General features: G+C 41.6%; 1 protein-coding gene across 6 annotated transcripts in view; it reads right to left on the reverse strand.

Moving 5' to 3' along the window:
* ppp1r9a (protein phosphatase 1, regulatory subunit 9A) overlaps positions 1 to 17,012 on the reverse strand; it is a 50,699-nt gene that overhangs the window by 22,396 nt on the left and 11,291 nt on the right. For all 6 annotated transcript variants that reach the window (XM_040121255.1, XM_040121259.1, XM_040121254.1 and 3 more), the window contains 3 exons: positions 8,667 to 8,799; positions 7,559 to 7,679; positions 3,299 to 3,403 (listed from right to left, as the gene is read on the reverse strand). In XM_040121255.1, the coding sequence (XP_039977189.1) occupies positions 3,299 to 3,403; positions 7,559 to 7,679; positions 8,667 to 8,799 (359 nt within the window). The remainder of the gene's footprint in view (positions 1 to 3,298; positions 3,404 to 7,558; positions 7,680 to 8,666; positions 8,800 to 17,012) is intronic.

Here is a 17,012-nt window from a genome sequence, read left to right on the forward strand (position 1 = left end):
CAGTTCCTGAGAGCTCTTTCATATATTTCTAAAGGCGATGTAGAAAAGGCCTTACGCTCCAGCAGAGAGGCGTATTTGATCTACATGTGAAGGAACAACTGAAGGGCAGGACAGAGAGAGAAAGTTAAAAAAAAAGAAAAGAGACATAGACAGGGCCTGGATAAGCTAAGTATTGTACTGGAACAAGCCTTTGGACAGCAGGGAGGTCTGAATAGCAGCTGACCTGGAAACAGCCTTTCTCCTAACGCATGGGGAGTCTGTCTTGGTTCCTCCGTGCATCCCGCTGTTCTGGGGCTGCCTCACACAGCGCTGCTTCAACTCAACAGTAGAAACCTTCACTACTGATCTCTTTTACTCCAATGAATAAAGACATGGCTCAAGTTAAATATACAGTATGACGCAGGAGCTTGATTTTTTCTTGTGCGCTTGATGAGCAAGTAAAAAAAAAGAAAGGAGGGAGAGCTACAGGACATGTGGCTTCTCCATTAGGTGAATACCTGGTTGACAGGTGTTTGAGGATGTCAACACAGGTTCATACACTACAGATGTGATTGGTCAACCAAGGTGGAGATGGATTATCTATTATACTTAAGGTAATCCAAAGATTTCCTCTTTTTTTTTTTACGATCTGGACATTTGGTGTTTTATGATGGACTCTCTTAAAGGGTAAGAATGAGTATTATGTATGTTTCTTGTTTCTAACAACTCCCATTAAAGAGACCAAAGCCATTGTATTAGTGTATTTCTTAATACTTACTGATTTGTTCATACAGAAGATGTAGCTCTTTAAAAACAGGACACAAGTATAGCTTTTTTTAAGGCTCAATAAATTCCTGAAACAGCTGGGTACTGTAGTTTTTAGTAAACGCTACTCAAACAAGAGCAAGCAGTGCATTTGCTGGGAACTATTTTCACCTGTAGACTAATACACATTTGGTGTTCTAGTGACTGTTTACGGCTACAGAATGGTGTGTATGCGACTTACTTAAAATAAACTAAGTACCCATGCCCATCATAATGAAGGAATATGTCACCCAGTCTAACAGTGGGGCTCACTGATGTGTTAACAGTTTTTGGGATACAATAGACGTCTCTGGCACAGAGGAGTAAGCTATTATCAGGCTTCAGCTACACAAACAATACTTTAAGTTTTATTGTTAGCAATTACTGGTATTGTTGTTAAGTTTTGGTCTTTTAATGGGATTCGTTGACAAAATGATGAATATAGAGTTTTGGAAACCTTATCTTTTAAAACTGGAAAGGATAATTACTGGATTGTGGTGCAAATAATTAGAACAAATGTTTATGTGTGTCACAGCAAAATTTGCAGCTGGTGTACGTTGTGGAGAAAATGTATTTTGTGAAAGGAAAATTGCTATAAGCTCATGTCAGCTTGGCCTTTTTAGACATTCGGCGGGGGTGCATTTATAGCCAATACAGGCGCATTATGCCCTGTTGGGCTAAAATTAGTTCTAAAGCCAGTAGCTATCTTCTGTAAGAGAAACAAAACCACACGTCCTATGTTTTATTTTATGTTACCAAGTGCATATTTCTATGTTGTTTCCCTTGAGGTGATCTGTATGACAGAGCCTTTAAAACACTGTTTTTTATAGTCAGAGGGGTGAGAGGAAAGTTCTGACTAAAAACTGGATGATTTGCTGCTAGAAGTCGGGGTTAAATATAGCTAAAATGGCAAATCTAGGACAGTTGGCCATAAAACCTCTGGTGATCAGACAGAGGGAGGGAAGGATTTACTGAGGAGGAGAAGGAGGATGAGGCGGTGGTGGAGGAGGTGGTGGAGTGAGTGGGTGAGACATGATGGAAGAAGACTGAAATAGTGAGAGAGAAGAGAGAAAAGAAGAGCGAAAATAGGTCTTGTGATTCTGGGAGAAATAACAGTGAAGAGCAACAATTATCATCACAGCTTGCTAAAACAATATCACAGTTTTGTATTTTTATATGTCAGATTTAAAATTTCTTTCTTCTTAAAGTTATTCAGTGTAATTCTAGATATCTAACAAGGCTGCTTAGAATATAAAGTTTTCTACTCTTCTCATATTAACCTATTTATACTTACTAGGTAGACGGACAGGTGACAGATGGAACCTTTTCAAGGCTGCCTCACCTATAGTGCCACATCCTGGTATGTGGAAAACCCCCATTGTCAATATTAGTTCAGCAAACAGCATCTGTCTGTTTTAATACTAATGGTTATGTCTTTGTTCAGCCACCAGCTTTTCCCGGGCACTCTACCCTCCACACAACGTTCTATCTTTCCACAGCTGAGTCCCACAGAGAACATGGTGATCAGAACAGGATTGAGGTTGAAAACCACACTGAGACCTCTGGATTATTCACAAGCAATATAACGGGTGTCTCATCACTGTGTAAAACTGTGGTTTTTTCAATTGACTGACGGACCACAGTTAAGTCGAGTAGAAGCACGGCAAAGAATATGAGGCTTTACAGGAACAATGTGTTAAAAACAGCACACGAGATGTTGGGAGAAGAGAAAAGCGGGATAGTGACAGAGAGGAAGACGGGGTCAGAGAGGGTGGACAATAGCAGATAAAGCAGCAGACGACACTATACCATACCAAGAAAAAGGAAAGACATGAGTAAGAAAGAGGTGACATATGAGATGGCAGGCTCAGAGAGTTGCCAAGGAGAATGGCATTTTCCTGCCATTCTGTATGTGTGTGTGTGTGTGTGTGTGTGTGTGTGTGTGTGTGTGTGTGTGTGTGTGTGTGTGTGTGTGTGTGTGATGTCTGCTCCCTACTGCTCTAAGTGGAGCCCTGCGAAAATGCTCGACTTTCAAATGTGGAAGACTTCTGTCACATCTTGTGTTCGCACATCTTCACCTATCTCAGATATTATAATGAAGCTAAGGGGGCCTGCCAAACAAAATTTCACTGTGCATGGCTGCTCATGTGGCTGTTTTGCAACTTTTGCACAATGACAGCAGGACAAACAGCCATCACAACTTCAGCAAGCAGTGGTAGTGAAAAGAGACTGAAGATGTCACAGTCATATTTAATGTTAAAGTTTAAAATCTTTAGATGCATAATTTTACTTGTTTCCAATACCCTTCACTTCAAGTGACACCTCAATCTTTTAGTAATAATGGAGTCCCTGGCATCACTCTGTCCTGTTTCTAGAAAGTCTGTGTTCAAATAATCTCACCTCAGTATCAGAGGTTTTTATGTGATTTAAGAAAAAAAATTGTTCTAAGACTAAAAATGCAAATTCATTTGCTATGAATTGCATTTTTGATAGTGCTTGTGTGTGTGTGTCTTACCGAACCACTCCTGATGTGTTCCTGAGGACGGAGGCAGCAAAGCTCTGGGTGACGCCCACCAGACTGGTCCCATCCACCTCCACGATCTGGTCGTTAACCTTTATCCTGATGCAGACAAAGATGAAAGCATCATTCTGTGTCCACAAATCTGTGTCCACAAATCTGTGTGTACATGTGAGCTGAAAGGGGATAACGATATAGCTTTCACACAATGTCCTTTTTGAGAGAAAAACAGACATCCAAATACATTGTGTCTGATGTGGGAAAACTACTACAAGAAGCAATGGGACAAACAAACTGGCCTATCATGCTTATTCACATAATTTTTCCAAATAACGACAGCGCCAGACTCTCTTTCGGTCACAAATTTCCACTGCGATAGCTCCACACTATCGCCTAACCAAGAGACAGAAGAGATGAGGCTCAAAACAAACTAGGAGGGCTAACGAGGACATGGAGGCCAGCTAGCCTTTTGCCCTGAGCCACAACACAGCCAGCATTTCTGCTCTGCTCCATGACATGATGAGAGGTCAGCTAAGTTCTTGACCTGAAATAAAACTCCTGATGATCCACTATTCATGACAGGGGAACTGCAAACAAATCACTTAAAAAGAGATGTCTTGGCTAAATATTCTTAAATTTGCTTGAAAATCTGCATAAAAACCAGAGCAAATCTGAGTTTGGAATAATTTCTTCGACACGTGAGTAAAACAAAAACTGGGTTTCACTATTTTTCAACAAAACATTCATCCCTCTTTTTCTTCTGCAACATATCACTTTGGTCTGCACTGTAAAGGTCCTTCTTCTATTTGGTCCAACTAATAACAACATGCAAGAAGTCTCTTCAATATCTACAGACAATTTAACAACACTTTGATCTTGTCCAAATATCCCTTTTCTATTATATAAAATGGCCCAGTCAAACCAGTACAACTACCATGGAGATTAAAGAGAGATTACATGCAGGATAATTGAGAGGATAATGAGTTACTGTTTTTTGAGAGTTTTACCCAGCTCTACAAAGATAAAAACATAATGGAATACATTCAAACAAAGTGACTCTACAGGATTTGGTGCAAATGTCTATTAATGTTGGAATCTGAGCAACATCTTTCCACTGACCGAAGAAAACCTCTTAACTCGATTTTTTTCATGATTTGCATGAACTGCAATTGAAGGGCCCAGGGGACAATTTTGAAAAAACAAAATTTAAAGGGAGGGATTTAATTTTAATCTATGTTAGGGATATTTTTTATTAAAAGAGTACTCCGGAAATCTAGAATTAAACTTCCATACACTTAAGGGTCTCACAGGAGACCGATTTAAATTATAGACCGGTCAATGCAGCAGAGGCCGAGATATCCTCTCTTTTAGTACCTAGAGTGGATTAAGCTTCACAAACACTAGACATCTACAATTCCCAACTCAGCAGCATTTCCATTGTATTTCAGGTTCTGAAAAAAAAATCCTCTACAGTCAAAATAAAAATCAAGCAATGTTCTCTGATGGCTGCATCTACAGCTGCAGTAACCGGTGTTGTTCCAGCTCCTTTCTCAGTCTGTCACAACTTCTAGCAGTTGCAGAGCCGATTTAATAGAACCATGACACCTAACACATCAACCTGAGCTGTCATATGGATGCATGGAGATGCATCAGTCAGGTAGACAGAGAGTGAGCCTGTTGCCTCTCAGTCAGCAGCTCAGACGCTTTTCTGACCTTCACAGCTTCTATTGTCTCAATCTGGCTTTGTGTGGCCAAGGCTGGCTGGCATACAGCTGCCAAGCAAAGCCAGCAAGAAAAAAAAACTCAAGCTGACAACAAGGGAAGACTGCAAGTAAATCAACACACACACTCCATCGCAGCACAGTAAACACACATCTGGGGTCACCAGCAGCAGACGTAACAGTGAGCCACAGAGAAGCCCATCTATCTGTTTGCTTGTGAGTGTGTGTCTATGCGCATCAGACCATTAAGTCCGACTCAGCAAGAGAGAGAGCCCTCTAGCTGGAGAGGTAATGATGGATGGAAATTACATTCTGGATAGTGACTCCTCCCCTGTAAGTGTGAGTCTGTGTGTGTGTGAGAGCGAGAGAGTCAGAGTGTGAGCACTTAGAGGGCAAATGAATGTGCACACTAATAGCTCGAGTTTATTTCTCTCATACTGTGATCAAGGTTTATTGTGAAATCTTTTATTAGGACACAGACAGAGCTGCAGATTCACAATGGAGGATGATTCAATTTCCATGATCTAATAGAGGTATGAATCATGCAATATAATGTTTGAACACAACATGACGCTGAACTACACTAAGGAAACATTTTTAAAAGATGTCAAGAAGAAGTATTTCTCCTCCATCTCCTGCTCTGTTTGTGGAAAGGTCAGCATTAAATGGTAACAAACGGGTGGAGTGTTTTCATAGTAGGTCAGAATACATGCAGCGCACTGAGGGCAACATTGGGACAACAACACCATGGTCTACTTCAGAGGGATTTTTACCATGTGTGATATGTGGGTGTGATAATGCTTGCAGAAACTTGAAAATAAGTTGTTAATGCCATGTATACACTTTAGTCTATGACTGTTTCATTTGACATTTGATTCTTTTTCTTCTAGAAATTCGCAACATCATGGGGGGGGGTAAAGAACACAAATATATTCTTATGCAAATGTACTTCGGTCTTGTTATTGAGTACACGTGTGTAGTTTAGTTTGCACATGTGCAGTTATAGAAAATATGCAGGCTACAGCAAAACAAGACTTAGAGCCATGCTACCAGCTCTTTGAGGCTGCACTTATGTACAGTGGTGCTAATGTCAGCATGCTAACAACTCACAATGACAATGCATGCTGATGTTTTGCAGGTATAATGTTTACCAAATTCATGATTTTAGTTTAGGGTGCCTAAGCATGCTATCTCTTGCTAACTTTTTCCTCCGAGGAATATGAATTTCATTGTCATTTTCAGTGAGTGAAATTCCATCCAATAGTTGCTGAGATATTTCAGCCTGGACCAAAGTCCAAAGTCCATGGTCGGCCCCAAAGTGGTGGACCGACTATGTCGCTAGCCTGGCAAAAAATTAAGTAAAAATAGTCTCTCAAGAACAACACAGGTCTGTCTTTTGAGTCATGCATTCATTAATAATTAACATAACTGCTATTTCATTGGATAGATTGTGAAAAACCAAGAAGCAGTAATGTTTGTTCATCTTAAATAAATGAGAAAAAGGTTTAAACATTACAGATTTAGCACAGCCTTGCCTCTGATCTTTTCAACTTTTCATATTTACTTCTCCCTCTCACTGAGGGAATTTTAGACTTTTTGGAGTCAGTGCAACTGTCATCTTAGAACAGGATCAACTTTCTCTCACTTTTGAACAAGCTGTTTCTTTTGCCTCTCTCAATACTCCTCTCCCCCGTCTCTCTGCTCACCACATTTTAACTAATCTCACTCTCATGTGTTCAAGAAAATGGCAGCCCTGGCTTCGACATAAAAGAAAAAATAATCCCTGAGGAAAACACACCTACTGAAAACAACTCCAGCGTAATAGAGTTCCCAGTGTGTTTGAGGAGCTTACAGTACTTACTGCTCTCATACTGCGTGGAATGGAAGTGTCTATCATTTTTTAAATCTGTTTATGGGGAACCTGAACCACACAAATACAATAATAGGTAGAAGCTGGTGGTTTAGAGGCAGAAAACCAGAGCTCGCCTGCTGAGGAAGCTGTCATGTCCTCCTCTACCCCTGCCTGAGTGCTTACTCTGCACTGTTCACGCTTTATAATGCACAAAGATACACAGCACACACACACACACACACACACACACACACACACACACACACACACACACACACACACACACACACACACACACACACACACACACACACACACACACACACACACACACACACACACACAGGATAGGATAGATGCTTTTCTATCCTGAATAGACACACTGTAATATGGAAGCCTATGGAGAACAGTCTCTCACTTTGTACAGACTAGCTCTTGCAAACTGACTCAGAGTAAAAGACACATAACAAACTCTAATGCAACATGTCTGTCATGCAACACACATACAGCACACACATATGAGACTTTGTGTCCCAGACTGTGACTTTCCCAATGGATCTAATCCGAACCCCTGCTGCTAAATCTGACAGGTACAGTGTGTGTGTGTGTGTGTGTGTGTGTGTGTGTGTGTGTGTGTGTGTGTGTGTGTGTGCGTGTAATATCCTGTGAGACAGCAGCCCTCACCTGCCATCTCTCTCAGCAGCTCCGCCCTCGATGACGGTCTTGACGAAGATGCCCAGTTTCTCCAGGCCAGCATCAGCACCAACACCCATCCCGATGATACTGATCCCCAGGCCATCCTCATCTGGAAACAAACAGAAGACACATTTAAAGTATGAGTGTGTACAGTCCCAGACCCCTAAACTTTGGGTACTATGTTAAAAGGGCTAGATCCCAAATACGGTTCTTTCTATAGTGATGTAAACCGACTTAAATTAAAGCTGAGACTTGACACTTTAATGTGCTATCCATTATTTTATTTCAAATTGAATGGGCTGAAGCATGGAGCCTGAAGAACAAAAATAATGTCTAACTGTCCACACCCTTGTCTCGACTGTATGTTTGTATCGATAATAGTGTGATGGGGCACAGCATTGTTAAGGTTCTAAAATTCCTAGCTTTCCAGTGAGCATGGATCCACTCACCTAGTAAAGTGATGTCTTGTGTAGCAAGATTTATGTGTAAAATTACACCCAAAGGGAAGAACAATTGATTCGTTAACAGAGACAGGTACAGAAGAGACATCTACTATAGACATGGATGGCCTGCATATAAATAGGAAAGGTGCTGAATGGGAAATTCCCTTCCAGTGTGTCATCTGTCCATCCCCATACTGCATTCATTATTCACAAGTTGTGAGGGTTACATAACAGGGAGAGGATGATGAAATTTTGCAACGTAAAGTCATTCTATTTTAGGCCCTTGGCAATGTTGTATTTCAACACAGGAAGACTGGAGAATTAGGACAAACTGTGCACTACAGTTTATTTTAGTGTAGTCTAAGAAGATTTGTGGTGAACTGCTGCTTTGCAACAGGATGCTAAAGAGCAGTATAAAACTTGTTTTGGGGTTCTAAAAGAAAGAAAGTCTTATTGTTAATCGCTGGCCCAGAAAACTTACAGAAAAGAAATACTGAAAGACATAAATGAATAAAGTAGTGATGAAACAACCTGGGTAGAAAGAAGAAAATAGAAATATCAATTTGATTTAAAAATAAATAAATAAGTGAAATCCAATATGAGTGATTCTGTCTACTGGGTATGATACAATATTCTTAGATTTTCTTTCCCACCTTTCTCCAACTCCACAGGGAATAGCTCCAGTTTCTCCACCCTCTTCTCCAGCTCGTACTCTGCGGAGGAGGCCACAGGATCCACCTCCTCATTACGTCGGTCATAGTCCTCATTGGAGTAGGTGTTGAACACCTGGGAAAGAAACACAAGGAGTTAATGGTACAGAACGGGCTCACACAATCAAATATCGCAGCTGATTCACATTACAGAGAAAGAAAAGGTGAAGGACTAAAGATTCAGCCACCACAGCAACATGGTTCTGGGTCTTTACTTAAGTTTCTAGCAAGAAATACAACTCATACAAATATGACAAGACACTATTGATTTGATAATTACATTGGTTGCTCTTTAAAGATTTGTAAATAAGGAATGGAAGTAAATAAGAGCTTTTATGATTCCAACCAATGCATTATCTACACAACAAATCTAACAACACTGTGGAAAATACAGGCCCTAGACAATCAAAATGTGGTGATGGAGGATGGCCTTTCTCCTTCTCTAAGCTGTTTGGACCTCATAGGAAGCTCTCCTCCCCTGCAAGAGTCAGCTGTCACTTCAAATCTCATCCCAGCCGAGCGCCAACACGCACTCTGCACTGAGGAGGGAGGACAGGAGGAGAGAGAGCTGTGCACAAGCTGGCTTGAATGTGCATGCTGTTGTCACATCTGTAGCGTGGTGTTCTGCAGAACACTGGCTGCTGTTGCTGAATAAAGGGGTGCACGGGTTTGCAAAGTGCTTACGTGGATACGTAGACATGTGGGCAGGCACATAGACCCGCGTGGATGATGAAATTAAGAGTCATCCCGGGTGTCTGGCTGTCTCTCAGTCAGACAGACACCTGCACACCCAGCTGCTATTATTAAAATCTGAAAATCTAGAGATATTTGCCGCATAGTGTTGTCTCCTACAAGCAAGGATTTCGAGGGAAGGATATCAATCATTTGTCTAGATGACGTTTATCATTATCAAAGTTATTCACAACTCTGCACATGCTGCTCTGCATGTAAAGTGCACTGAGGACACAGACGGCAACTTATCAAACCCGCCCTGCTGTAGTTTCACTGAGCAAGTCAGTTGCTTGCTACCAGCTCCTCTGTGCCCTGACCTCTTTGAGTTGGGGGAAAGAGGAAATACTGTATATCGTCAGTAGAGATAAATAAGGTGTCATACCACGTGTATTGATTACAGAGTAACTTGGCATGTATGTGAGTAGAAATGGAACAAGATCTCAACTGTGCCGTGACAAATACAATAATCAGTGCTGGCTTCTGTTATCAATATTTTAGTATTATTGGAACTGTGAAAGATAACAGTAATGAGGCCAAAGAAGTTCAGAACATAAAAAAAATGCCTGAGAAATGCCAGTCAAGGTATTTGTGCTTTTAGTTACACATTTTTCATGCTGTGCTACTGCCGCTGATGCGGCATGGGATTGTCTAATACCTCACCACATGATAAAGATCCAAGGAAACACAGTAAATAAATAAATGGTGCTCTGTTGAAAGGATAGTGCGCTACACACAGCTTGGGCACACTGATATGGCGTGATGCTACCAGGGTTTGTTTTTATTCTTTTCTCTGTATGAGCCTGCGTGAGCTCTATCCATGACCTCCCTGTCATCAATCATTCAGTGTGATCAACAGCCCTTTATTATTTATGCTCGCACGCACAGACATACACACACACATGCATGCACTCACGCCAGCGTGACCTCACACACACACACACACACACACACACACACACACACACACACACACACAAACACACACACACACACACACACACACACGTACATAATGTTGTGCATAGCATCACAGAAATATAAAAGGGAATACACAGGCACATTGACATTCAGAAATCAGTAAAACACACACATACACACACACGCACACACACACTAGGTTACAGACATATTATTCACACCCATGCACATGCTGCTGACAACTGCAAACACCAGCTCTGTCCTGGATGTCCTGGATGTGGTGCTACCATTGGCAGTCAGTGCACTCTCTAATGGCCTCCCTCAGTCACTGTGAGCTATATACACATTAGCATGTGGCCAGTCACTTGAGAGAGTAAAAGAGAAAGAGAGGTAATGAAGGGAGATGAGGACAGATGGGGGTGGATCAGTGAGGGAAGACAAGTGAGGAAGAGATGGTGGAGGCACAATGATGGAGAAAGATAAGAAAAGGGCAGGGGGGGGAAAAAAATTGCACAAAGGGACAGATGAACAGGAAAAGGCAACATATGGACATGAGAGCAATGGTGACTGAAAGATGGAGGGACAAGACAAACGAAAGAGCATGCACAGGGAAAACAGGAACAGGTAAGCAGAAGGAGAGTGGTTTAGTAAATATGAAATGAATTTTTTAAATATTAAGACTCCCAAAGCAAGATCAAAGCTTACAAAAATGAAAAAAAAAAGAGAGAGTAAGAGAGAGTGTGAGATTTTACAGGAATGTGTGTGAAGGTGTTTAACCTTTGCAGTATGGCAGGATACTGCTGCCTGATGCTTGTATTACTATAGGTAGATGAAAAAGGCACGCAGCTGGCAAACACCAGTCTGACAGCTGTGGAGCCGACAGTCAGGGCTGCTGTTGATCACAAATTTATAAGCCGTACTCAAAAAGCATTGACATCTAAACTCAAAAGTTATTACTTGTTTTTCACAGGATGCACAATGTGGAGACAGAAACATGGTGCAAAACGCGGCAGAGCTAACACAACCCAACGCTGTCTGTATGTAGGGACACACCCAAGAGACAAAATGAAACTTGACAGCTCCAACAAGTGTAATATGACGTGTATCAATGTGTTGACCCACATAATCCAATAAACTGATCCCTGGAAACAGCAATGTCAGAGCATTCTAACTTTATCTACATTGATAACTGTGTGAACTCTACTGTAACTCCCTATCATGTCAAGATGACGTGGCATCTACAAACTTCCACATTCAAATATCTAAATGTAAAACTTCTTTATGTGGTTTACATAATGATAATGCATGTGGGAATCTTAACATCCTTTTAAGATGGGAACCTGTAACTGCACTCGTCATCTTACTGCAACTCTTTCAGTGTAATGTCAATTTTTATCCACCAACAAACTCATACAGACACGTAGTAACACATGTAGTACACATGCATGCACACCTCTTTCTCTGAGAAGTTTGATTAAGACAACCTCTCCTCTTTCTTTTTGTCATTCCTCTCTATATCAACCAATATCTCTTCTCTTCCCCTGCTTATCCTCACACTGATCTATGCTCATGAAACCAAATCACACAGAAAAATACATTTTTGTGTTTTGCCAGTAATGAAACCCCTTACAACATCGGTGCTGGTGCTTGAGTGCAGGAAGCAGTTCTGCTTGGGTGTCCGTATTTTGCCAGTCGTATTTTCGGATCCCCAGGCCCCACGGGAGGATGGATAAAGTTTGGTTTGAGTCTTCTGAAATGCATTTCATTGACATTTGTGGATGATGCTGTGACTATGCAGATGTCTGAAAACCCTCAGCCACCAACTAGAATAAAACCTAGCCCTCTTAGTTGGTATAAGTGCCTATCTGAGTGTGTATGCTGAAAATCCACATCAGGTATTTGAGGAATAACAACAAGAGCATGTTTGCAAGTGGGCTTTGTATGTGTGTCTAGCCAACTGAAAGTTCATTGCAGGTACATGTCTGCTGATTCAAGCATGCATACATGCACTGAATCAAGATTCATCTCCCTGGCTACACCCCTTCAGCCGTATCATGTCTGTCTGTCAGTATGTCAGTCGGTCTGGATGGCTGTTGGGCTAGCGTGATGGCTCCCCTCTGGGACAGAGAAGCGGGGATTAGCCAAGAGCCTGCTAAGCTACAGGGGAGGAAGAGAGGAAGAGGAATACGACAGAACATGGAGATATTGCTGGAGAAGAAAAAAGAGAAAAAGGAGAGAAAAAGTGAAAGTAGGGGGGCAGTAAAAGTGAAGGGGAAAGGTAGAATTGGGATAAAGAAAAGGACAGATCAGGGGACACAAGAAGGGATGCAAGAAGCTTTAAGATGATGAGAAAACGGAAGGATAGTCACTTAAGAAAGAATCCAGTTAACAGAGGATAGGAGGCAATATCCACTGAGAGAGAGAAACAGAATGACTCATATGATACATGGGTTAGAGCAGCATCCAACAGTGAGGCTACTGAAGAGAGAAACACACAAAAAGAGAGAAATAAAGAGGAGAAAATGAAAAAAAAGGACAAAGCTGAGACAAAGCTGAGGAGCAGGCGAGGCTAGGGGTAATTTGCTCCAGGCTTGTTTGAGTCCCTGCCTAAGATGTCACGGCATGGCACCCATGCCCGGCCAGCCGCCTCTGATGGTATTAAACCGGGCCTTCGGCGTGTCGGTGCCAGTGCCATTGCCTGCCCTGCCCTTTCCAGACAGTGCATGCTGCCCAGGGCAATAGGAGGCCGGAAAACCCAGGAGAAATGTTCCTACTGCTGTGGCACGAGCTCAGCAAACCCTGCAGTGGATTAACTACAGGCTGACACACACATACACGAACACACACACATCGAGAGACACACAGTCTGCTCTGCTGCGACAGCTCAGCACATTTACGTTCCATTACTTCTACCTATGGCCACCCAAACACACACACACATACACACACACACACACACACACACACATAAAGACCGGCCAGAGAGCTGACAGGTGCTGAGGAAAGTGTCTGGATGCTGAGGGGACAAGACAGTTGCTGATGATGGAAATGAATTAATTTCTTGCAAGACCAGATTGAGATTGACAGATATAAAGATGTGGCGATGGGAAGAGGACAAAGTGAGAAAAGAGAGACCCAGACAGAAACATTCAGTACATGGCTTTAATAAAGATAGGTGAGAAAGTACAGGACTTTAAAGTCAATTCAAGGCCAACCATTCTGTCATCTTGACATACAGCACATCGCCCCTCTTCTGAGGAGGTGACACTGACTTTTGACATATTGGAGAACGCCACGATCCTACATGTCAGCAATTCTTTTTTTAACTTCAGATGGAGCTTCTGCATACAGAGCGGACACATATTCTGTTCATATAAGAGGACATCTCTGAAAGACAAACACTGCCAAGATGTTTTCTTTAAAATGTAACTCAGATTTAATTTCAGAGCTGTGTTTTTACTCCAAATGAGGAAACTCAGTTCATCTTTTTGTAGCCGGCTTGTGTTTTTTTCCCAATCAAGAGTGCACGTCAGTCCAGTGTTTATGGCACAACACCAAAGGGTGCCATGACTTCCACCTACAAACCAAGTCTTGGGCCAACTACAGAGGGAGAGACACGAGGGAGAGCGAGAGAGAGGGGATGGCAGCTTTGAACACGGGGGCAGAGAGTAGTAAACCGCTGCAACTGAATGACTGTAGACAATGCCTTCCTTTATGTTATGTCTTAGTCATGTACAGTGAGTGGAAGGCTGGGATCACAAGTAACACAACAACAACAACATGTTGCTTGTTACAGCACTGATACTCTAATGCCCACTTGCAAAGCTATGTAATTAATTAGGCTGCAACAATGACTAGGCAGAGTGTGGGGCCACATTTTTGATCTGGACTACTGCGAATGTGGCACAGATCCCTAAAACTATCTTAGACACAAACACACTTAGACAAAAACAGTCTAAGGGTTGATATTTCAGTATTTGATTAAGTTTCAATTCAGACAGTTCACCTTAATCATGTTCCTGCCTCACTGTAAACAAGGACATGTTGACAGTGCAGCACTCTGATCCTTCCTCAGCACTGGCTTGGCAAACACTGACAACATTGTATCACTGAGACTCTGTTCTGTGCAGTTTTTTACTACAATAAAAAACTGGCAGCGTACTGATATTATTAGCAGCGTGACCAAAACTGGCTTGGTGGGGGGGCTGGATGAGAGTTCATGACACAGTCCACTGCGAGGTAACTGACCAGCCTCAAAAACTGCAAGGCACGTCTCGCCTTTCCTGGATCATTGCAAATGTGTCCCCCAGGGAGGATCAGGTGGCACCGAAACAAGCAAACAAAAACAATACTGCATTAATAATGGAGTGACTAAGCTACGCGCACGCACAAATACACACAACACCCGAGTTTGGAGTAGTTGTACCTGTCAGAGAAAAGAGAGAAAAAAAAGCTTTTGAGTAATGACGTTTTCCTTTTCCATTCATAGCTGGACTATAACACAAAAACACATAATTTCATAGGACAGATTGGTCTGAATTTTAATGGGATACTTAAGAATACTGCTGGATTGTTTATGCTGACTTTTTAACTCAAATATCTACATAATAATATATAAAGTACACTACTAGATCATTTGTAAGTAGTCTACAATATTTGTTAGTCAAGATTTTCGGTTTAGCCTCCCCGAAAGGAGCTTAACCAAAATACCAGACTGTCGTTCTGACTTAGCTCAGCCGCTGTTTTAGCTGCCTAACCAAAATGTCAAGTGTTATATAGCTGCTGTCGCAGGGCGTTGGAACTCTCTCCCAACAAAACCCTGTTCCCTCCCATAATGCCCAGCCAAAGATTACATAACTAGGGAGTTGACAGCCATCTTAACCCAGCTCACAGAGGGAAAACAGCAGAATTTAGGGCACAAAGAACAAGACTTGGATATTGAAGCACGTAGCAACTGAAATATGTACAGCTACACAAAGTTCTATAACTCAAATAATATGGCAGAATACCACTTGTTGGAAAACAGAGGACTTATCCGAACAGGCATCCACTGCAACTCTAGGCTAAGGAGGTTAAGCTGTTGCAAGACCTAAGTACTATTTTGATAACATTGCCAAAATCCATGTAAATATTGGTTCCAAAATTCGTGAAATGCTGTTGCTCATATATCATAAGCCAGAAAGACAGACTGCCCTAAAGTAGAGTAATCCTTTCCATCAGAAAATACGGTCAGAGGGTTCCTGGCTGGAGGCCATTTAATTCCAGCTTGTGAAGCACAAGACTGTATTAGGTGATGCTCCAGATAAGGAAGATGTTAGAATCACGCAAATGTTTACCATTGAAACATGTGGATAACGATATTGTTGGATTTGAACTTTCATGTAGAGTAGGGAGGATAAGCCAGAAGTTATATCCTGACAAAAAGCTGGGAGCTTCCACTGTCATGTACTGTATTAAGGGCAGTCAAATGAGCTCCCAAATCTCCAAGGGAAATAACTGTCTCTTAATGCCTGGCAAGTCTGAGAAAAGGCTCTGGGATGGTGTAAGTTGGCAGTTTCTCTGTTTGCAGGCACCAGCGACTTTGTCTTTATGTTCTTTCATGCTCCAGTAATGTACAAAATGAGTCTCTGTATTGGTTTGATGAGCTGCAGCGTGAGATACGAACCAGCATATATGGAAAAAGTACACTGAGAAAATGTGTGTAGATTGTTTTTGCAACCTAATGTCCTTAGTGGGATCTTATCTGCAACCATGACGATATCAATCTGAGGAAAATGAGTCAGTGACCTCATATCACCCACAGTGACTTAGCCATGCACTTTTAAATACAGGGGACTAAATCTCCAAATTCACAACATTCATCAAGAAATATTTATATAACATAGACATTTGTTCACTGCAGAAAAAGAATGAACGCAACCATCCTTTCTATGCCACAATACACCGGTAAAAACATCTGGTAAAAGATTTTCATAAAAATGTACTAAATCTTGCAGCTATAAAACCACCTCCACAGAGAGGAAGAGTGACAAAACATTTATCATATTGATTACGGCTCTGAGCTCAGATCCATGCTACTCAGCATTCCACTAACGGTGCAGCAGCAGATTCTAATGAACAAAATGCCAGTCACTTTGATCCAGTAACAGACAGCTTGCAGAGTGGAGGGGCTGATTACAGATCCACTTCAGTGGCCGTTTAACTGGTACTCTCATCATCACATCTGCTTAATTCCATTAATATATTACAACGTCTCGAATGATAAAATTGCAGTTGCTCTACAGGCACAAAAAGCATAATCAAAATCACAATATAAATGCCATTCACGTAGAGAGCAGGGGAGAAAAACAAGAGGAGACGGACAGACTGCATGCAGAGGGAGAAGACTTTTTCTGTTAAACTCCTGGGGTGCAGTTCATCAAAGAGAACGAAAACACACTGCATGGAAAGAAATCAGCAATAAGTAAAAAAAAACAAAATTTTTCTTAAATCTGAGAGAACCAGACAACAGAACTGAACACGGGATGAGATGCATGCAATGCCTTAAAATTAAACATTGTATTCTCAATGTTATATCAGCTGCACAAAACGTACTTTGACAACAGTTAATCAAAAGTGCAACAGAGGACTGAATCTACT

Source organism: Xiphias gladius, chromosome 24 (assembly GCF_016859285.1).
Source record: "Xiphias gladius isolate SHS-SW01 ecotype Sanya breed wild chromosome 24, ASM1685928v1, whole genome shotgun sequence".
Taxonomy (NCBI): Eukaryota; Metazoa; Chordata; class Actinopteri; order Istiophoriformes; family Xiphiidae; genus Xiphias; species Xiphias gladius.